Source organism: Amblyomma americanum, chromosome 4 (assembly GCF_052857255.1).
Source record: "Amblyomma americanum isolate KBUSLIRL-KWMA chromosome 4, ASM5285725v1, whole genome shotgun sequence".
NCBI classification, from domain to species: domain Eukaryota; kingdom Metazoa; phylum Arthropoda; class Arachnida; order Ixodida; family Ixodidae; genus Amblyomma; species Amblyomma americanum.
Genome location: NC_135500.1, coordinates 170,424,342 through 170,447,950, shown reverse-complemented (window position 1 = coordinate 170,447,950; position 23,609 = coordinate 170,424,342). Strand labels below are relative to the sequence as shown.

Here is a 23,609-nt window from a genome sequence, read left to right as displayed (position 1 = left end):
TCGGCGGTGCAGCCAGTGCGTTGCGTAACGTGAACACTGTGGCCGTGATAACACGCCCACGACTGGTCGCATAGTGTGAGTGCGTTGGCTGTGCGGAATTGCAAGCATGGAGCGGCTGCAGCCTACACGGCGCGTTCTCAGCCGGCAGTGGAAGTGAAAAGTCGCATTGATAAACTTTTGCGACGCCTCGCATACCGCTCTAGGTGTTGCGGAGGTGGTTGTTTCCCATCTTTTTCAATGTCAGCGACTTGCTTGTTGCTCTGTTTGCACATGTCTGAGGGCGGCGCTTCGAGCAAATTGCAAATGTTACAACGTGTTTTTGTGAAAATTTTAAATATGAAGATTTCCGAGCGTCCATTATGCCACAGCAGCGCACGAAAATGTGTACCATGTTTCCTTGCTGTACTAGAAATGCAACGCAATAGGTTCACACTTAAATTAATTCCAGGAATTTGCAACACTCACCAAAGAGCTTAACCATGCGAGGGAGCAACTTTTGGAGAAGGACGAAGAAATTCAAGAGTTAAAAGCTGAACGAAACAACACCAGGGTAAGAGCCAGTTCTTTCCTAATCTATAAAATTCCTTGCTGTGTATGAGCTTTGGTGTGTAACATGTCTTGGTTCATGTCGACGTTTCTTCAAATACAGCAGTGCATTTTTTTTTCCATACCCTGCCACCACTGCAGAGTAGCAGGCTAGAGCAATTTACTGCTGGCAAACCTCTCGCCAAATCCTGTCATAAAGCTGTTTTATCACTTTTCAAAATGTTTTTAATTGCCAAAACTTGACAGGATGTTCTTACCTCCCCAAGCGGCATCCTCTTGTTGCCAACTTATTTGTAGCTTTCATTGTGACCTGCTGCATCAATCATTCTAGTAGCCCCATGCTGTGTGAAATATTGCACAGAACATGCTTGCCGCCTAGTTTGTGGCATTGAGTCGAAGGTGGTTCTCTAAGTGAGTTTCTTTAAAATCATTGGAGCAAAGCTGTACGTGCTGCTATGTACTGCACATCTTTTTTTGTTGTCAGGTGCCACTTTTTGTCACATCGCTTGCTAGTTTACTGGCAGTTAATTCTTTGTTTCAGTACTTTATACATACTTTTTTTTTTTTCATTTCAGTACAGTTCGTTCATGATGACAGAAAACATATATGAAATAGTAGCGGTACATTCTTAAAGGGGTCTCATCATCAGAAATAGAAGGGGCCTTCTTTTAGTTTTTCTTGTTAAGATTGCAACGTGTTGTTCCGGTGCAGAAAGTTCAAAATACAGGCAATACATCGTCAGTGTAGCACTCAGTGACACAGTGGGACAGCAGGAATGTGGGATGGCAATGGAGTACTTGACATGGTTGTGGGGAAAGCAGTTATGAACAAGTGAATGCCCTAGTCAATGTGTGCTCAGATAAGACCTGCTCGTAATCTGTGCAAGCTGCGGCAGCCTTTTGCCCTGCTTAGGTGTGCGTTGCAGAGCCGTTGTAGCAGCACGACTTTATCTCTTTCTTATCTATGAATGAGGTGCATTCTTTTCGAAATGACGGACTTTTTACTGCTTGTTTAGTTCTCGGTATTGCAACTGCTTGCAGGCGTTGGGCTAATATCACGTGCTTTCACCACCTTGGTGTTTGTGCCAGTTAGCAAAATGTATTGTGGCAGTTTGATTGAATTCTGAGAAATGCTACATATCATTCTATTGAATACATTTTGTTCAATGACCCAAATGTGTTAGAGTATTGTGATTGCTAAGGGGGCCAGATTTATTGTTTACGTTGGCTGCACAAGGTTTGCACATGTTCAAATCTGCTTGCTTTCTTTTCTGCATGCAACTAAGGTTACTTGGTTGTGGTACCTGTGTACGTGTCTCAGTCTCAGATCATTGTTTCTCTGGCTGGTCTAGCCATGCGATTTGTTTTGTTTAAAAAATGATCCCATTGCTTCTCTGAAAATGCTTACGCCCACAGAGATGAAAATACTAGTGTAGATTACACCAACACTGTATCTTTAATTTATTCTGCAGTGGTTTTTGGGGTATCTTAATGAAAAATACCTCTGAAAGAAGGCTTTGCTATTTTAAAAAATGGCGAGGGTTTCAGTAGTTTTGTTAATGCTGACATTCTCCAAAATGGCTATCATTTTGCTCTAGATCTACTTCCAGATTACAAGTTTCATCATGAAAACTACTTCAAGAAGAGGCTGTCACTACTGCCAGATATTGTCTTCTCCTGTTAATTTTCTTCCATTTCATCTGTGGCCTTACTAACTGCAACATTTCAACTGGACACTTTACAGTGCCTACCATACTTCTCCTCAGTTCAGAGGCATGTCCATCCTACTGGTATAGACATGCTATTTCAAATGCATGGTTAGAATACTCATGATGAACTATATTAAAACTTTTCTGTGCAGGTCCGTCAATTATTTTGTGTTTAGTAATTTTTTCATGACAATGACTTAGTCCTTTTATAAAATACTGACTAACACGGTGATACATGCATTCAGCTTAGCTGTAAGTGATACTCTGCTAGGCTGTGGAATGGGGCGTGGCCGCAGCATTTAGGCTTTTGGTTTAACAAACATCCTGTGCAATTGTGTGTTATCTGACATTGAAAGAAGTTGGCCAGAATGGGTTTAGCTGCGTATACACTATGGCGTTTTTCTGTGTGTATGTCACTGCTTTGCAGTTGCTGCTGGAGCACCTGGAGTGCCTAGTCTCGCGGCATGAGCGGTCTCTGCGCATGACGGTAGTGAAGCGCCAAGCACAGTCGCCGGCTGGTGTCTCCTCTGAGGTGGAAGTGCTCAAGGCCCTGAAGTCATTATTTGAGCATCACAAGGCGCTCGATGAGAAGGTCAGTCGGCTGCACAATGTGGTGTGACTTAGCGAAGTGGCATCTAGCTACTTACTAAGGTTTCATTCATGTTAGGTTGACAGTTTTGTGAGTGAGGTACTTATTTCAGCAGAGTCATGCTAAAATCTCTGAACAATGGTTAAGGAATGTTTTAGCTTACAACTTTTAAAAAATATTCCTGCGTCGCAACTCTGTTACGATAATATCTTTGCAGAATGACAGTCCGTTATAGTGCCTTGCTTTGAAAGCCTAATTAATTTGCTCCAGTTGGTTGAGTAGTTTGGCAAGGAAAATGTTTGATGGCGTGCATGAGTGGCTGATCTCTTTGCCAGTGCATCTATGTTGCAATCTAGTTGTCAGAATGTGTTACTCATAATTGCAAAGACTTCTATATGTCACTTCACAACACTATCATTTTACAGTATGTTGAAATGAGTTTTCATTTTTCTGCTAAGAAACTGGTGACATAATTGCCTGCTGCACTTTATTTCCACTTTTATTGTTCTTATTTTGTGCTTTCCATTATAACATCCATAAGAGTAATGTGACTTCATTCAAACTTATGCATGCGTGGGCTTTTGCAGTTTTTGCCAGTTCAGAAGTTTCATGAACCTAATAATCTTCATTGCTGTCTTCACTCCAGGTGAGGGAACGATTGAGGGTTGCATTGGAACGAGTCAGCACCTTGGAGGAAGAGCTCGGCAAAGCCAATGAAGAGGTAAGCGACTCACTCTTCCAATCAGATTGATCAATCTATGTTATGAAGCTCTGCCCCCTTGGCTGGGTGTGACATGCACAATGCTGTTCTGCTTCTTCCAGATCACTCAGTATAAGACAAAGGGTGTGACGCTATCAGATGACAGAAAAAGTGGGGATGGGCCGGTGGAAAATTCTGTGCATGTCAACAAGGTAAGTGTCCTGTTCCTGCCTCTTGCCAAAATCTTGTTTTGTCTCTCAAGAGCCATGGACATAGTGTTTGCGAAGCTGCAATACTTGTTCATGGAAAATTCATGGTCGTTCCTTATGCTGGATATAGGTAGATGGAAAGCAAGTACGCAGGTCACAAGAAGTGCAAAGAACTTGTGTTATGTTTTTTGTGTCCTATGCACTTGCTTGTGTGCTATTTACACCTGGTGCAAAGAACCACTATCAGTGCGCCCCTTTTATCTCTTTAGAAAGAGTGATTGAAGGCAGCTGGGATGGAAACATTTGCATTGTTGTGTTGTGGTACAGTAAAAACATGAATAAAGGAGCATGAGGGTTGCCATATACTGCCCTTTAGCTTAACAGTACCTCTTGCTGGGCTAGTTGGTGTAACATTGTGTAACAAAAGTAAAAACAGCGCTAATTTTTTGGTCTTTCTGTGTGTTTGTGTAAAAATTAGTGCCATTTTTACTTTTGCCCTTTAGCTATTCACTAAGGGCTTGCTACAGAATGGCGTTCCATTATATATTGAAATGGGTAGCTTCTGAGAAAAAGATGCAGGGTTGAATATCTCCTTCTAGGTTTTTCATGCCTGGCTATAAGAACAAATTTTGTGACTCTCTGTCAGGCATTGTGAAGATGTTAGAATAACATCCATGCTCAAGTATGCACCTGTTTAATGAATAGAAGAGCAGCAAGCTTTAAGAGGCTATAGTGGGAGTGGCTGCGATTTAGACATCTATTGTTTGGAGCCCAGAATAGCATGTTGAAACAGTATTTAACCATCTCTCTGGCTATATTATGTCTCCGCCTTGTGTCTTAAAGACTGAGTTTTTGCCATCCAAACCTCTGCTCATGGTCTGATGAAAACTGGATGCACTACAGGCGGGCCCCTCACAGAGTGCCATGTCCTAAGCATATAAAGGAGGCTCCTTGGTAGCATGTTTCTTCTGCATTATGATCTTGCAGAGGGGAGGGGCTTGAAATACTCGGGCAGGCAGCATTTCAGTTGATAGGGTGCTGGGCGGTGACAGCACGCTGCATTCCACGGAAGTTGTGCATTAGTGTGCAGTTTTGCATCATCTCTGATGTCGTTATGTCCTTGAGCTTGGATGTGGTGGCAGGAGCGCTTAACAATGTTTGACCTTTAAGGTTTTCTGCGGTGTAATGTGCGTCTGCTCTGTTAAACAAGTGAGTTTAGCATGAGGTATTGTGTGCCCATTCTGCTCTCACCTTGTTGCGATAATTTAGGTCAGCTGTCACTCCATGTTCGTGAGGCACGAGTGGCCCACTTTCACAAGTTGAAGCCATCTGTTATTGTGTTTGTTTGTGTATGTCTTGTATGTTCAGCATAACCGAAGGTACTGGAGGAATTTGGCTTTGCAAGAGTGACTATATTTTTTTGCAGGGAAGAAGGGTGGAATTTAGTGGGAGACAGTGAAAAAAAAAAAAAATATCAGGCAGCGACTGAATGTTTGTTAGCAGCATTTTTGCATATTTGCTATGCTCTTTTTTTTAAGTTGTTAAAAGCACCTTTAGGTCTCAACCAAGTGCATAATTGTTTGCAGTCAGTTGAATACTCTTGTTTGTTACTGTTATTACTTTGCTGGTTGCTTCTTCTAAAGGAAGCTGACATGGTTCAGGTAAATGCCTCTGGCATTGAAGTGCGTGATCTAAGTGCGAGAGAGAAGTACTTTGAACTACTGTGAGAAGAATAACATATACGGGTGATTTGGTAGGCTCTTTCAGAGCCATGCTTTTTTATGCCTAAGTGCCTTAAACACTTTTGGGGACCCTGTACCACACAGGTGTCGAATGGATCTGCGGATGCTGCGGAAGAGGCATGCAAGCTGGTGGAGCTGCAGGAACTGGTGGAGAAGCAGGCGGCGGAGCTTGCGGTGGCACGCAGCCGCCTCAACGAGCTGCTGCCGCGTGTCCGCGAGCTCGAGGAAGCCCTAGCCCTGGCACAGAAGGAGGTGGCACGCATGAAGGAAGAAAATGCACGACTTGCAAGGGACCTCAAGGAGGCACGTAACACCCTGGTTCTCAAGTGGCTTGAGTCTCTGTTTAGTGGCAACAGACATATTTGGCCCTCTGTTCCTAGTGATCCACAATGTGCATCTGATGTACGGCAAGCAGTATCTACAGTGGGTACAACAGAAATGATGGTTACGCCACTGCTCATGAAGAGCGAGGGTTGGAGCATATTTAAAGAAATGAGAGGTGTGCTGGTGTTTGTGTGTATTTCATGTGATCATAGAGAAACATAATGTCGCACTTGTTGGTGTGTGTTTTTATGGGGAGGAGAAACTTTCGTCTTTTTAATGTTTGATTAGCTCAGAGGAGCCTTTTTTTCTTTGGATTCAGCAGTGCACTGTGGGAAAAACAGCTCACAGAAGCATATAAGTTAAGGACTAGTTGACCCTTGAAAGAAGCCACAGTCCTTAAGCATCTATTGTGTGATGTTTGCAGTTGTTCTTCTTTCGTGTTGCTTATACATAGGGGTTGGACTTTTCAGCTTTTATTTTTTGAAAATTCGGTTGACTTTTCTCGGCAAATATTGTTTTATGCACATGAATCAGCTTTTTTTTTTTTTTCAGTGATATAATGTGGTTCTCCCGTGTGGTCTAAAAGCTCCTACAATTTCTCTTGACCTTTTTGTCAGCCCAATCATTCTATTTACCAGTAATTAAGCAAAAACGGTTGTACTTAGAGTGGTGCTTGTAAAAAGAAATGCTCTCCATCATTAAAGAAAAATAGGGTAGTTTATGACGGAAGCGTAAAACAAAAACACAAGTGGTAGTTGACTTCTAAAACCTAGTATTTCATGTTAGCGCTAGGTTTCTGCACTGGGTGGAGCTAGAGGTGAGGCCTCGCTTGGTCTGCAAGGTGAAGGCAGCAGTGGAACTGGAGCTTAACCTTTGAGGTAGCCAGAGCGTGGCACATTTTCATGGCGCTTGTCCTTGGTTTTGCTTCAGTGTTCTTACATGCAGTGGAGGAGTAACTAAGCAGCTGATCTAAATGGGTGATGACAGTTAACAGAGCTTAATTAGCAGGCGATGTTTTGTGAGGAGGTGGAGTTATATTTTGATCGATGAGGATGATGATCGATGGTGTTAATCTCAATGTTCCAGTGGAGTTCCCTCATGATTCGATGATCTGGCGACACGTTGCACAAACAGACTAGACAACTTCCAAGGTGGTTGCTGTCATATAGAGCGATCAGGAACGTCAGGCCAGAGATCACTCCTCAAGAAATCCTGTCAGCCTGACTAGCCTAATTAGTGCAAAGCATAGTGGTTCCTCCTTCTTCGGGCCGGTATCAGTGCCAAGCTTGACCCTATTTGCTCTGTCCTACATCAATCCACCAAGAGCCAAGCCGAGCGTCCCCTTTTGGCACTGAAAAGCGCCCTTACTGGTAGTACGCTGGTTCCTATGAAGTTGTTTACTCGCGAGCATAGCGTGCATTTCATGAAGCTGTTTGCACGCAGTTGCAGCACAAACAACACTTTTGCAAAAGGACAGCGATGATCAAATGGGAGCTAAGGTGCAGCAGGGACTGCATGCACTGCTCTGTCCTCACTATGCCCTTTGTTGTTGGTCTACGGGACATCTGGTCCTCGTCACATTGTGCGCTGTTGAAACTGCCACATTTCATACCCCTCTCCAAATCTGAAAGGTTCGAGTGTTGGCTCTGCATTGCAGGAAGGAAGCAACCTTCCAAGGCTTTGGCTTTTTTTTTTTAGTTGTGGAAATGTGCCCTTCAGCATAAGCGAGTCATATGTACATATGCTTCTGTTAGACGCCTAGTTAAAGTATATGGTATTAAATTTAGAAAATTTGCTTCTAGGTATGCAGCCATCGTAAAAGTTAATGTATTTTCAGTCCCTTTTTACATGTGTGCATCAGTTTTCTTGCACAAATCAAATATGCTGTCATTGCCCTTGCCTGTTGCAGAACATGGCACAGAAGGAGGACCAGGAGGAGAGGATATCGACATTAGAGAAACGTTGCCTCAATGCCCAGCGTGAGTCAGTCTCGCTGCATGACCTCAATGAGAAGCTAGAGCAGGAGCTCGCCAACAAGGAGGCACAGCTGAAGCTGGTGGGTATCAGCGTTGCTTTTAGAGTTTCACATTGCGTGCGAACTGTATTGCTGTAAGCTTAAAATGAAATTGAGCTAATTGGCTCGTTGTCATCTCAGCGAACAGCTGAAAATATAGAACAGTGAAACAACGTCAAGGCCTGTCTCTTTCTATGCACTGTTTCTCGCAGCAGTTACTGAAATGATGATGCACCAGCTAGCTCAGCTTCGAACGTTAACGCAGCAAATTTTGTCTGCATCAATCATCTCCTCGAATGATCTTCTCTAGCCCCCTTTTTTTTTGTATGTGTGTGTGTGTATGCTTCATCATGCTAGACACCACAGTGTTTTGTCTCTCACTGCCTCTTCTTCAGTGCTGGTGCGTGTGCCTTTAGAATTTTTGAAGAGCTGTCATTAGACACATCCATTTCGACATTAATTTCAGGCATGCATTCGTAGAGCTAAAAGTTCACAGCTGCACATGTTAGTGTGCCATTGTGGATTTTTGTCTGAACGGAAAAGGGGAAAAAAATAAATGGTGAAGAAATGGCACATGACTAGTTTTCATCTCTTGTTGGTGCTATTTCTGTGTAGAATCTTCACTATGACATTTTTATGAAGACAGCATTTGTTTGTTGGGTTATGGGGGGCCAGCCCATTTAAACAGGCAGTGGCAGGTACACTGAATGTCTTCAAGAAAGCTTATGGCCAAGAGTGCTTTGAAATGCTGCAGGCTTGTGTTGATGTCTCGAAAATCAGTGAGGAATTTGTGTGTTAGATTTGTAGGAAGCTTGTCGTCGTGTGTAGTCTAGAGCTCATTGGTAATGGCCTCATATGCTTGGTACAAACGAAAGCCACGTGGGGAGTGCAGGTTAGGACTGTGGCACTGAGTGTCGCATAGAACAACTGTCCACAGGAACAGGTTTTATTTACAGCAAATACACAGGTGCTAACTTAATTGCAGAGCCATGCTGCGTGCAGTTGCTTTAAACATTGAAGAATACATCACTGCTACTTGTTACTTGTCTGCCTTAGCAGCAATTTGTGGGAGGGGAAGAGAAAAGAGCAGCAGGCTGCTTGTGGAAAGTGTACATGCTTGAGTGTACCTTGCGTTTTTTTTTTTAATTGCAATTCATGAAAAAAATGTGGTTCTGTGCCTCAGCTGAACCATAGTCATATTTCTTAGTTAGGCAGTGGTCATACTAGTTATTGCCTGCGCCATATGCTTGGTCACTAATTCAGCAAAGCAGGGTGAAACAGGCAGTTATGGTTAATTGGGAGTGCATCGTTCACTAGGCTTGCTCAATAAATCTGCATGTCCCTTGGACAAGAGTAGACGGGTAGTTGCCTCCACACCACACGGTTGGGTGGCAAAGAGATACACGTCATAGACTGCCAACTGACCCCTTGATCTCAGAACATAAGCCACTCCAAAAAAACGCACCTTTTGGCTGAAAAGCGTGCCTGTGACAATGGTGATGCATGCATTTGTCCTAAAAAATTGGTGGTGGTTTAGTTATGGTTAAACCTGGAGGGACGCGATAGCTACAGCTGGCCAAGTGGAACTTGGTCACGTGACCAACCACGTGACGAACCACGTGATCAGCCATGGCGCCGCGCTGCCGGCAGCTGCTCCGCGCCACGTGACCAACCACATGACAGCGTGGCGGCGCAGCCACAGGGTTGCGGCGCCGTCACGCTGAAGGCTCAAAATGCTGCCGTAATGTAGCTATCGCTACAAAACATGCTGTACCTATCACTGTTCTGGTAGCCTGGCTAGTGTGGACTTTGGGGCACAACAAACTTATGCCAGCCAGAGAAATGTGCGAATTAGTAATTGTTCAACATGATATTCCAGCTTGACACTACACAAGGGACGAGCTGAAAAAGACAGCACAGGCATTGCCCATGGTTTGTTATTTGCTCATCCCTTGCATGATGTCGTGCTAGAACATCATGTTGAAGCTCATGCCGCCTGATGGTCGACTTATAAGGGGGCTGGATAGTGCTGTTTGCATGCAAACAGTTGCATGTTACATTCTCTGTTGTTTTACTTAGAGTGAAGAAAAAATCAAGGCTCTCCAGGAACGCCTTGAGCTGGCTGAACAAAAGCTAGCGCAGTTTGCGAAGAAGGAGACGGATGTGAACATCTCTTCAATCATTGCTCATGTAAGTCGAGTACATGTATCCTATCAGTCGGCAGTGTGTGTGTCGTCATCTACTGCTCTGGTTTGAAAGCTGTCTCTCATTTCTGGTCCTACCATAGGACAAGCATGGCTCCATGGAGGACACTGTCAGTCGGCTGGAGCAGCAGCTGGAAGAGCAAGCAGGAGAACTTGTGCGGGTGAGCAGGACTGGCAGTGCTTTGAGCATCAGTTTCTATTCTTTGGTGCCATAATCTGTATATGGGCTCTGATTCAGATTATTTTGTGTGTTGGCAGGTCCGTTGCGTTGGCATGTTTTTTGCACTATTTTATTGCAACTACATACGTTCTGGTTTTTTTTCAGCCCAATTTCAGCTTGCGAGTTTGTGCCATTTTTCTTTGAAACCGCAATTGTACGATTAAAATGATTGCCCTAACACTTTGCTTCTTTGGGGTCACGAGATATAGATGCATGCAGATCAGTTTACTTTATTATACAGTCTAGCCTTGCCGCAGTAGTCTGCTTCAATGAAATTTTCTCTGGAAAAAAGTGCCTATTTCTGTTTCTTACTGGGTCTACTAGCATAAGAGTTAATGGATGAAAAGTCTTGCGACAACAAATGAATTTTCTTCAGTCATGACAACGCACCAGAGTCTTCGAGAAGCAGGGCTCAATTTCGTCTTTCAGTTAAGGAGAAAAAGGTACAAAAACAATATGCCTCTGATGGTGTAAACATGTAAAACTGAACACTACTGCAGCATTTTCACCTGTTATCACAGAAAAAACCGCACAGTCCACAAGCAGGCACACCACTGTTGGTGATGGTGAGAATGGCAGTACACTGAAACCTCATTACACTCGATGACCGAAAATTCGGACGCCTTACTTTTCGAACATGCTTGATTATTCGGACTTTTTCGCCGCACCGCGACATGGCCCATAGTGCCAATGTACCGTATTTACTCGAATCTAGGCCAGCCTCGATTTTAGGCCGACCCCCGAAATCCATAAACTCAGAAAATAAAAAAAAACAAGTTTACTCGAATGTAAACCGAATGAAAAAAGGCATTGACTAGGACTAGAACATGCATTTTATTAAGCTTGCGACGCTCGTCGTAGCTCGTCGAATGCTCACTCATCGTCTTCGTCAACATTGCTGACATCGCTGTCCTCTTTGTCGCTGGCTTCCTTCCACAGCGCACTGTCCACTGTCTTCGCTTCCGTTCAGCGGGTTCGAGACTCTGCACTTGCGGAAGGCCCGCACATTCAGTGTGGTTGGAACTTCCTCCCATGTCGCGTCAACCCAGTTCGCCACTTGGCTAAGCGTGCTTGCGAAGCACGCTTGATGCGCCTGGTCAGTATGAGCTGGTGGTCCTGAAGCGTTAGCCAGTCGTAGTGCTTCCGCAGCCTATCCTTAAAGGGCTTGTTGATTGCAACGTTGAGTGGTGTAGCTGACTCGTCATTTTTGCGGTTATCACCGCAATGTCCATACGGCCTTTCGAAAGCACTGACTTTACGGCATCTGTCAAATGGCTGCGGTAGTAGTCAAGAACTAGGAGTGGCTCTTTGGAGAACAGGACCCTGGCACGACGTTGCCAAACTGTCTTCACCCACTCTTCGACTAGGGCACCACTCATCCATCCATTCTCTTGTGCACGCACGACGTTTTCAGGGAAAACCTCTCCAGATGGACACATTTTCAGCTTAAAAATGAGGTAGGGCATCAGTTTTTGCCCATCGGCCATGCAACATAACATCACGGTAAGACATTGCTTCTCATACCCAGCAGTTCTTACTTTCACCTGTTTTGCACCCTTCTCATAGACTGTGTATGCCACAGGCATGTCGAAATACACTGGGGTCTGATCGGCGTTACCAATTGACCTGGACTGTACTGCTTCTCCAGCCACTTCTTGATCACAAAGTGCTGTAATGCCGATGCCACCAGCTTCTCCTCAAAATCAGGTGGTAGGTTTTGGCATACGGAAGTCCGCCGTCGCAGGCTGTACCCGAAACGCTTCATGAAACGCGTGACCCTGCCCCTGCTGGCTTTAAATTGGGTCCATGGGACGCCTGTACCGTTAGCGACCTCCGTCGCCTTTGCCTGTATTATCTCCGTCGCCACGGGCATCGCACCTTCCCTTTGTTTCCTGATAAAGTTGGTGATATCCTTTTCCACCTCGTGGTGTCACCTGCTCTTGGGTCCAGCGAAGGCCATTCGCTTTGCAGTGTAGTTGAAGGGCTCTTTCCGCTGCTTCTGTCACCAGCGCGAGTTCTTGTCATCCGCGCTGAAATTGTGCTGGGCTTGCCTGGGCTTGTAGGTTTTAAGTGCTTTCTGCTTAAAAGCTGCAGTGTAATGGCATCACTTGGTGGGCCCCATTGCGCCTCAAACATGGGCGTTTCTCGAAGTCACGTGGCGACGAACACAAGCAAGTACGGGATGGCGAGACCTTTATTCACAACGTTCGAACAAGCCAGCGCCAACAAGCAAAATGGAGCCTGCAAACCTGCAAGCTGCAAGCAGCGTCAAGCTGTGGCCGCGAGATGGCGTTGCGTGTCTAGCGGTTGCGGGCAAACTGCATCCTCGAATCTAAGCCGACCCGTGACTTTCGTAAACAATCTAAAAAAAAAAAGTAATGTCCTAGATTTGAATAAATACGATATAAGAGGGCCTGAAATTTCGAATGCACAGCAACTGACCGCTCGATTTTTCGGACCTTGTTCGCACTTTTCGCCAATACCCAGGCTGCCATATAATGTGTACAGTGGAACCTTATTAATTCAAACTGCAGGAGAGTTTGAAAACTTGATCAAACAAAACGAAATTCAAGCTTAAAGGGAGCCTCTTAACTTACGATGCTGAACTTCTGCGCGAGTCGGCACATTGCGCCCGGGTGGTTTCGAATTCACACTGTTCTTGAATGTCTTCTGCTGTATGAACTTGAACCGTAGTCAGAGTTTGCAGAACTCATCTGTGCCGAGTCTTTCGTCCCGAATACGGAAAGAGATAGCAGCGAAGTGGCAGCGAAGTGGCAGCGAAGTGCTTGCCGTCTCCGTGAGGCGTACAGCCTCACGGAGACGGCAAGCGCGGAAGGAAATGATGGTGCATTTTAAAGCAACATCAGTGTACCCGCGGCAAAATGCACCGCAACCCTGACTCTTCTATTGTAAAACCATAAACAACGCATTTTGATGACAGGCAATGTGCCTCATGATACACACGCCACATCAGTGTGCATATCGCTGGATACAATGCCGATTTTGGCTCTAGTCCCTAGGCCTAATGACGAAGGCCAACGCCAATGGAGCGCTTACTTCGGCCGTTTCTCAGTTCTTATTGTTTCACCATCTTCGCGTTCTCGTTCCAAGCCCATCGTACTGCGGGCGCACCGCAGTTCCCGCAGGGGCAAGTTTGCTTTCCCGTTTTTACTTTGACCCAACCCGTGTGTTCACTGGCGACATGCCGAGGGCAGCAGAGCCAGGTCGAGCTCGTGAAAGTGGTCGCCGCCCATCGTCCATGCACATGTCGCGCTGCGAAATTTAGTCATGAGGAGCTTTAGAATGTGTGCAATACAGCTGACCGCTTCCTCCGGCATATTAGTAATAACGTCTTGATTTTTTCAGTGAAATCTGATATTCCGGACTGCCTGATTTTTCGGTCGTTTTCGCAGTCCCTAGCGAGTCCGAAAAATAAGTCAACTGTATAACAAACCAGTAAAAAATCGTAAATTAGTTCGTTGTAGCTGAAATTTGTAATATAAGATATCACCAAAAAATTCGCAATGGAGAAGCTAAATTTAGCCAGCGAAAGAGCAGCAACTGGGAGAGACCTTTTCAGTAGTTTTAGCACTGCTTCGAAACCGCTCGCTATGATTGCGGAGGCAGCAAAGAAACCAAGCAGCAAACGCCAGTGAAGTTGGCTTCGCCACGCAGCAGCGCAGCACGCGGCGGCGGTAGGTCATACGCCAGCTACAGTGGCTTCCTCGCATTACAGTGGTGTCGTGTAAAAAAATCGAACGCCAGGACGGAAGCTATCGCAGTTTTCATCACCCCCATTTCTTGCCAGCCGACATAACCATTGCTTGGAAACTGGTATTGAAGAGTGCAGCAATCCTGTTGAAACGTGTCTTTCAACAGCTGTTTCAATAGCTGTCTGATGCCGTGTTGTTGAATATGCGTCACTCTGAGCAAGTTATATATCCACATTTTGTTCACTTTGTTACAAAAAATTTTTTTTACTTGTTTGGCATGGTGAACCACTTGTGTATCTTGCTGGCTGCCAGTGCCGCACACAAACACATTGTGCTTAAACGGCATAGGAGTATGAAAATGTACGTTAGGGGCAGTGCAGGAATTACAATAACAATTACCTAATGCCTGGCATCACAAGTTCTAGAAGGTTAAAGGGAGACAGGATACAACTTCATCCAGGTTTCATTCTCAGTCAGAATCAATTCTGTGGCTCTTTCTGGCCATGTTGATGTTTTTCCTGCAGCAAAAGCCACATTTATTGCTGAGAATTGGATCTGAAAATCTCCCTGCTACTTGATTCAAACTGTTCCTTTCGCTTTTGTTTTTTAGGTTTCTGTGAAAAATAGTTTCAGTCGCAGACAACATAGCCGCAAATTAGCCCACAGAAATTTATTTATTTATTTATTTATTTATTTATTTATTTATTTATTTATTTATTTATTTATTTATTTCAGTTACTCTCTTGGCCCAGCGGGCATTATAGAGGGGAGTGGGTCTTGACAAACAAAAATAAAGGGAGGGGGAGGGGAAACGGGGGTGCATAACATTAGCAGTTATGAAGCCAATTGAGGCTTGAAAATACAGAGATTACACTATAAAATTATAACAATAGCAAGCAGAACAAAAACTACACGCATAAGTAGCAAATTATTTGATGCCAGAAACACCGGGCAGGGCGGAATCAGCAACCTAAAAAGCAAAGACGCTCAAGATATACATACATACGCATGGACTCTGCTTTGCATATCACTCCGCCGATAGCATAACGGCAAGCCACCATGGGACTGGCTGAAAGGAGCTCTACGCGTTGGTTGACTCCTCCTACCTTCAACGTTGAGTTAAAAAAAAAAAAGTGGGAGTCAGGACGTTCAATTCGATTTAAATTGGGAAAATCGGTCGCACAGGACAATAATTCAAAGTTTCTAAGAATGCTTGGAACGTGTAGATCGTGTTCCCGCTGTAAAAAGACGAGTTCAGATTCCTCTTTAGTGCATCTTTAAGGGGGGACGAGAGTTCAGAGGTGAAATTTTTTATTTTTTGTTGTAGAGCAGTCAAATTTGGCATGCTTATGGGAAGTCTACTGAATGCTTAAATACAAAATTTCACTGAAATATAAGTAGTTTTGACAATATAAATTTTGATGATTCATTGCTAAACCAAACTTGCAGAAAGCCTGGCGTGACAACCTGCAGCCACAAGTTTTATCCAAAGGAATGGCTTTTGTAGTGACATCCTTGAAATATTTTAGCAGCCTGATGTTTTTCTAGATCATCGTCAACCTGACTACGCCTACTGCAGAGCAAAGGCCTCTCCCATGTCTCTCCAATTAACCCTGTACTTTGCCAGCTGCGCCCACTGTATGCCCGCGGTGATGGCTTAGAGGTAGTGCATCCGCCTCGTGTGCAAGAGGACCGTGTTCGAATCTCCCACGCAGTTCTCCACCGGGTATGAAAAAAAGAAAAAGAACTCTGCATGTCCATGGAGTTGCATGTCCAGGCCTGGGGTGCGGCCTGTCTCAGTGTCCAGTACCAACAACGCACTGCCTCACCAGAACAGGATTTGGCCACCCTGGTGTAGTACTTGGCCACAACCTTCCATGAACAAACCGATTAGATTTTTTTTCTACAGAGAATGTTATATCCACACTTGCATAATGCACTCATTATCATGTCAAATTAGTAACAAAGTGAAAAATTTAAAGCAATTTATAAAAAAATATTGGAGTGTTACTGCATGAAGAGTTTATTAAGGAATACAATGCAACCAACCGCATGACAATCAGTGAAGCCATTATCATGCTATGCTTTCTATAGGCAGGGAATTCTGGCCAAAAAAAACACTTTGAGAAAACTGGCATTTTCACAGATTTTAGTCAGTTTTTTTCTACCTACGGTCACACAAACAATTTTTTAATGTCCCTTCTGGGCTGTGGTTTGGTAAAATTTGTCAAGATATAATTAAAAAGACCTTATAGATACCAAATCTGGTGTTTTATAAGATCCGATTTTTTTGTAGTTTTTCGCAATGGGGGTGTATGGCTGATTCATGCATGCCTCTTTTCCTCTTAATACCTGCCCCATAGCAAAGTTTCGTCTGGTATTTCACTGGGGCTCTTGCATTTTCACATGCCATGATGCAACCTGCGGTGCATCATAGTACATTGCTGATGTGTTGCAAACAGACATTCATCTAGTGTCTCAAACCGGGTGCCTTGGCCTTTTTGTGGTCCTCCACGTACGTCACCTTTCTGCCTTTGTTGCACATGTGCAGGCACGCCAAAGGGAGAAGATGAACGATGACCACAACCAGAAGCTGTCTGCAACGGTGGACAAGCTGCTAGCCGAGAGCAACGACCGGCTGCAGATGCACCTCAAGGAGCGCATGCATGCCCTTGACGAGAAGAACATGCTTGTGCAGGAGCTCGAGCGCACGCGCAAGGTTCTTGAGGAGACTCAAGGCGAGAAGGTGAGGAACCGGTTCTCCTGCACCCTCTTCTCATGCCCTATCCTGGCACTGTTTCATGGGGCTTGAGTATACGAGAATACAGTCGGTTCTGGATGTATCGAACTCGAAGGGGATCGCGAAAAAGTTTGATGTATCGATAATTAGAAATTAAAATATGCCTATTAGATGCTTATTTCAAAATTGTGCACATCTCGGACAATTCCCCCGGGATCGTGACAAGTGGGAACCTACCGATTTGCTCCTCCAAAGTCCACAAAAAATGAAAGCACAGCTCCACGACTGCTGCACTTCATTTCGCAAGAAAAAAAGTCTGTGAGCTTAGCTTGTCTCTTCTTCTGCACCATAACGTTCATTAAGCTGTCCTCAAGCTTGTTGGTGGTATCCAAATGAGGAAATCCAGTGCCTTCCATTGCACCACAACAGCGGCAAATGACGCTGAATGCGGGTGATGGTTCAACCTGAGTGCATGGCGGCTGGGTCTTTTCGCCTGAATCTTCGCCACTGCTCGGCTCCACTTCCTCGGTATCTGTGATATCAGCCACAATCTCAGCATCAGCACGATCCGCAACGGCTTGCACATAGTTGTCAGCACTGACAAACATGTGCTTTTATGCCGTCTGGGGCTGTGCCTGCGAAATGCTGAGAGCTCACGAAACTCGCTGTCCAGGCATCCAGCGCCATCGTATTGTCTGGACACCTGTCGTCCGAAGCCACCACAAACCGTGCTTTGCGGAAGCAGCTCACGATTGTGCTTTGCTTCACGTCATTCCAGGCACCAGCCAGCATCTGCATGGCTCTGAGGAGGTCCACCTTGAGTTCGATTCTCAACCAAAGGTTGATTAGGAGCCTTTGCCCGTCTCCGTCTGTAACCAACCTTAAACGCTTTCACTGTGCCCAGATCGAGAGGCTGAAGCTTCGCCATTGTATTTGGCGGCAGAAATTTGATGGTGATCTGCTTCAACTGGCAGACAACATGATGGGCAGAACAGTTGTCGAGGAGAAGTTAAACCTTGCGGCCTGACTTCTCCAGTTCGGCATCTCATGTTCGGAGCCACTCAGTGTAAAGATAGCGTGTCATCCAAGCCTTCTTATTAAATGCGTATCGAACCGGGAGGCCTTTCCTGTTTTTGAAACAATGTAGTGACCTGCTTTTGCTGATAACCAGTGGTCGCAGTTTACATGACCCATCCATATTTGCAGCAAGCTCAATCGAGACGCGCACTTTTGGTGTTTTTTCCACCAGTGCCCTTCAGGTGCAGCAATTGCCAAAGCAATGCTGTCTCATCTGCGTTGAATATTTGCAACGGCGAAAAGCTATCACAAATCTCTGGCCACTCTTCGGACAGCCACTTTTCAGTGTTAATACTGCTGGTCACCTCGCTTCACCCGAGAGGGTCTTTCTGACAATGCTGTAGCGACTCTTAAAATGCTGCTGCCAACCAGTGCCACCAGTGAAGCTCTCTTCTCCGAAGGCTACAGCAAACCATTTTGCTTTCTCCATGAGCATCGGGCCGTCGACAGGGATCTTTCTGGCACGTGTCTCTGAAAACCAGACATACAAAGCTTTCTTGACCTTGTCTTAGGTCGGAGCACGCATATAACATGCTCCGCTCCAGGGTGAGTGGATTGCGCTGCCTTCAGCTTTACGTCTGCTTTGTCCTTCAGGTTTGTACTCAGCGTGTTGCAAGGAATTCTGAACGCATTGGCGACCAACGGCTTTTTCTCACCGGCCTCCACCCATCGAATGATGTTCGCCTTTGTGTCCAAGTCCAAAGTCTTGCGTTTTTTACGCGTTCATGGCTGTCAAACATGCTACCAAAGCGAAAAGAGAATGCACGGCACTGCACAAATCTCAAGAGAACTCACATCGGCCTCGTGAACAAAGCGAAAAGAACGACCACCGCACCATACGACGCCAGTCACATGCCCAAGCAGCACCGACAGTAGTGACAGCCAACATGGCCAAAACGTTGGTGACAGCTAGCTGGCGTCGCTTGTTTTGGCTATGCCAGTGGAGTCGGCCAACCAACATGCAGAAATTGGACCCGTGTGGTCCTGCGGCCAGCACGGTTTCCCTCTTTCCAGCCCCTTACATGCCCCCATGGCCATTTCCATTTCCATTCACACCCCACAAAGTTCTCATCACGTGACTCTTACCTGTGCAGCTCCGAACGAAGGTGCCCAAGGCCAGCGCCGCACGCGAGATGAGATTTCGGGAAGATCGTGAACTCCATTAGAAGAAGCCCTTTTGCAGGGGTGTGGGCTACTGTGGGAGAAACCCACTTCCAGGGTGGAGCATATTAGGAGAAGCGCGCTTGCAGGGGTGCGGCGTGGCACAGCGTTCAATATTTCAGATTTGGGGTGCACGGAAATTCGATGACCGCAAACAGATTTGCAATACTTTTGCATGGGATTCCCAAGGGGATTTTACAACTGTTCGATATAGGCAATAATTTGATATATTCGGCAGGTCTCGGTTGGTTCAACCATGACCAGATAGCTGGATAACATTGCTTGAACAAGGCGTCTCTGTAGCACTCATGCCGGTAAGCAGATGGTGATGCTGATTGCAAGCTTCTTGTTGCACTAAGCGCAGCTACTTGCATGTGGTTGATAGTTTTTCCTGTCACCAATGCAGCTGGCATGTGATTGGCTCGCAGTCATTCCAAGCCAGTGATACTGTTGCACTGTGCCAGAGTATGAATTCTTCACCCCCGTAATGTTTTTGTTTTGATATGCAAGGTAACAGACAATTCTTTCTTTGCTTGTTTCCTTTCTGAATAGGACTTTTCTCGCTGTGTGTCTTGAATTTGGTTCATTAACGACATATGATGCATTGAAGAAAGGGTGTGGAAATGTGTGGAGGATGCTCATTTCATTACTAACCATGGCTGGTTTGTTCGGGAGTTAAGGATTTAGATGTGGAAATGTGTGGAGGATGCTCATTTCATTACTGACCATGGCTGGCTTGTTCGAGAGCCAAGGACTTAGATTCAAAAGGCACCCTTTTTCTAAGATATAAATAAAATTTGAACCATTGCTCAACATAGTCTGGAGCTTTTTGTTAAGGTATGTACTATTAACCGTTAGACATTAGATTGCCAGCATAAATCTATTACATGAAGCCAGGTATTTTGGCTTCCGTCTTGCAATAGTCATTAGGTAGCATGGCAAGAAGTCTATTGCAGCTACAAGGGTATATTTCGTGCTGCATTGCCAGTTCACGATGATGCATTCTAGCTGATAATGTGAATCAGTGCTTATGATTTTATTTTTTAGCATGCAAAAATTTCTGGTGGGCTGGCAGAAATATTTAGTGATCTGGGTTGAACTTTCAGGTGGGAGTCTCTGCATTCTTTTATTTTTAGTCTGTCCATGAAAACGCCCTTGAAATTTCAAAAGTCATCGCGATTTGGCGAATATTTGTTGCAAAGTACATATTGATATAAGTGCTCAACAGCCCTTCAATAGGGTCCACAAATTTTATTTACTGTCTTTCTTTGTTCGTAGGTGACATACCACATTTTATATCTCTGCTTGTCATTGCTAGAAATGTAATATAGAGCTGATACCTGTTTTTTCTAGTTTTGAGTTCTTTGTGTGCATTCTCGAATGTGTTTCTTTCACAGTATGTGCAGGTTTCTCAGCACGCTCTTAGCAGGACATTTTTTTCTCGTTTTCTTGCAGGAAAAAATCTTTGAAGAACTCTCCAAAGTTAGGGCAGAGATGGAGATGATCCGCCGTGATGTCCAGAACTATAGGACAGAGAGCCTTTCTAGGTAAACTATTTTTTTTTTGCTTTTCTGTTGGCCATCTAGCGTGAATGCTCACATTTGGAGTTAAAGCAAAAAGCTAATTCAGAAATTCGGGAAATTCGAACTGCCTTGGGGTCTTAGCCAGTACCCATGTACTAGGTCTAAGCATCAGCCACTCACTAATTCACAATGGTGCTACCACTCACAATGGTGCTGAAACTATCTAATGTGATGTGTGTTACGTGCCCGCCGCTACTAGACTGGTTATGTGCATTGCGCGTACTGCTTACACTCATCCATGGGCTGCACTTTTTTTTTTCTTTGAGATTTTGATGGGGTGTGAAAGCAGCATTTTTTCACTCAATATTTTTTTATTCAATTTTTTTTTTAATACAGTGTGACACAAAGTATGCATACCCCATTAGTGCTAAAGCTTGTATTTTATGACTAATTAGCATGGGCCTGGGAGGCCTGTTACAGAGATATATCGTTGACAGTCTGGATGATACGACGACCTGCTAAAACTGCCTGTAATAAAACAGGCTGGTAGATCAGTTCATAGGCAGATGTCACATCACCCCAAGTTATTCTGAACTAGAATCAAGGTGGACACGTCTGCACAAAGCAACATGATTTTGCACTGGTTTGACTAACAGTTCGGAAATGCACTTATGCGCAACACCTGTGGCCATCAGTGCGAGGTGGCTGTCACCTCACCTGCTTTTCCACCGGCTTCGCAGCTGAAACCTTTGCATAATTCTTTGGCACCTTCATTTGGTTACTGCATTGTTCGTAGCTTGCTGCGGAACATACCGTGGAAGGAAAATTACACACATGTGAAATGCTACTACTCTTTGTTGATTTTTTAAAAATTTCCAAGCCAAGTTGGGGGAGCAGTCCTTTCACAAATGCAGGCTATACATGAGGTCATACAGTAAATATCATTTGCATTACTTTGCAGTGTGCATTGCAAAGTAATGTCTTACCTGGTAGCGAGGTATCATAAAAAGCCAACCCAAACAAGGCAAAAAAATGCGAGTGGGCAATGCATTTCGAGTTGTTGCTGATGGTGCTGTCACAAGTACAACAGCGAGTTGGATGGAATACTAATTAAAATAAAAATGATTGAACATAGACAGCATAGACCGTTTATAACGCATACCACGGGAGTCAGGAAAATCCGCATTATAAACGGTACTGCACTGTAACCAAATTGTAGTTTTTCCATGTATTCGCGTTTTCAGAATGGCCAGACTACCTTTCAGAGTGCACCTGACAATGCATCAGATGCACAACACTGCAATCACAGGCATCAAAGAAGTCTATGTGATCTTTTTGTTGAAGTGTCCTAATGAATGAAAGAACGACGTTACTTTAGTCTGGCATTGCGATTAACTGCGTTGCTAATGATGTCATCTTCAAAAACAGTGAAGCACTTGAGCGCTTCCTCACTGAGGTTTCTCTGAGCGTAGTACAGGTGCAGTTTGTTGCAACAGTCGAGTGTGTCTTTGCATGAAACTTCTGCTGCACTTTCACTCACTTCGTCGGGCTCATTCTCGGATAGAGGCTCATCGCGACCACGCACCACTGCCACGATGTTTTCATCTGTGGCGGCTACTTCACACGCAAGGCTGTTGGGGTCGGCGACGAAGACGAGGACCTTATCTCGTGCCGGTCCTTAAAACACCGAACAAAACCATTCAGTGGGTTGAAACCATCATGCCTCAAAATGTTTGCAAGGCAGCTGGCCTGGGCTTGCAATATCGAGCCATTCACAGGAACACCCTGGGCCCAGACCTCGTGAAACAGTTCAAACAAAGCGGCGACATCTTCGTACGTTAACGCATGAATCCGCTTCCTTGCAAGCGACACGGAGTCTTCCTGCAGCTGTTGTCGCAGTTTGTTGCTGTTTTTCCAAATCGCGGACACAGTCGGCGACACCGTACTCTTTTGCCACCGTAGCCTTTTCCAAACCGCTCTCGACGTCTCTCATAATGCTCTGCTTGGTTTCGACAGCTTGCCATTTCCTGGCATTCGGAGGAGCAGACGCCATTGGAACTGACGACAGCCGAGGCTGGTAGACTTGCTCACGTTGTCAGCTTACTTGCCTGAGTTGTCAACTTTTCGCTGCACGCAATGACACATATTTTGCTCATGGGCTCAGGTGTGGCAAGACGCTGCTGCACATGCACATGGTACGAGCAGCGCTTGCAGCGTCATGCCGTGCGCTCGCCGCCACCGTGGCCGCCGCTCCAGCATGCTCCAGTCAGATCATGCCATCACCTGCTTTCAAGTTCTGTCCAATCAGTGTGCCCAACGGAGGCGCATCGGAGAGTGAGAGGAAAAACGCCTGCTTTGCAACTTCTTTTTTTTTTTCTATCCTTTCCTGCCTTCAGCCTTGCCTTCAACTACGCTGTTACCCCCTTCTTGCACAATCTGGGAAGCACGCTCTTTGCACCCGCTGGTACCCACGGCCCGGGCCGGTACACAGGCCGCCAGGCTTTCCCGAAACCGCACTATACGTGGTCTCCGGTTATGCGCTGCCACGTATTAAGCGGTACGCCAATACATTGAACTCTATGGGAAGCGAAGTGGTTGTCACAGAAAGCTGCATACAATGATGTCCCGCATTATATGCGGTTACGTTATAGATGGTCTGACCTGTATATGTGTGATGCCGCCATAGTTCTGTCATCATTGTTCTAAACAGCAGTGGCTGTCACTGGCATCTAAACATTCACTCCACAGTGGTTGTTGTGTCCTAAGTGGCTTTCCTGTTGCGAAAGCTTCTTGCACGGTAAGTATTGCTAAAGAAATCTTTTTAGCCCACCTTGTGTGCAGTATATTGTGAATGGATTCTAAACACTTGCGCAAGAACAGGCAAATGCGAAAACTGCTGTCACACCAGAGTGAAGGAATGCACGTGATCTTGTTGCTGTTGTAAACCTGTTAATAAAGGTGGGACTTCCACATGCAAGCAGCCAAATAAAACGCCATTTGACAGGCAATTCGCGATTTCGGTGATGCCCATTAGAGCACTGCAGTAATATTTGTACGATCTGGGCGACGGGCCAGCATGATGCCGGCTGAAGGCAGCACTCGTTTAGCAGTGAAGACACATGCAGCGTCACTATACTCC

At 45.2% G+C, this 23,609-nt stretch overlaps 1 protein-coding gene across 2 annotated transcripts in view; it reads left to right on the top strand.

Moving 5' to 3' along the window:
• The window catches only part of Liprin-alpha (PTPRF interacting protein alpha), a 77,942-nt gene that overhangs the window by 898 nt on the left and 53,435 nt on the right, over positions 1-23,609 (top strand). For both annotated transcript variants that reach the window (XM_077662204.1, XM_077662203.1), the window contains exons 2-11: positions 449-550; positions 2,682-2,846; positions 3,490-3,564; positions 3,666-3,755; positions 5,579-5,797; positions 7,728-7,874; positions 9,912-10,022; positions 10,120-10,197; positions 16,521-16,715; positions 20,403-20,494. In XM_077662204.1, the coding sequence (XP_077518330.1) occupies positions 449-550; positions 2,682-2,846; positions 3,490-3,564; positions 3,666-3,755; positions 5,579-5,797; positions 7,728-7,874; positions 9,912-10,022; positions 10,120-10,197; positions 16,521-16,715; positions 20,403-20,494 (1,274 nt within the window). The remainder of the gene's footprint in view (positions 1-448; positions 551-2,681; positions 2,847-3,489; positions 3,565-3,665; positions 3,756-5,578; positions 5,798-7,727; positions 7,875-9,911; positions 10,023-10,119; positions 10,198-16,520; positions 16,716-20,402; positions 20,495-23,609) is intronic.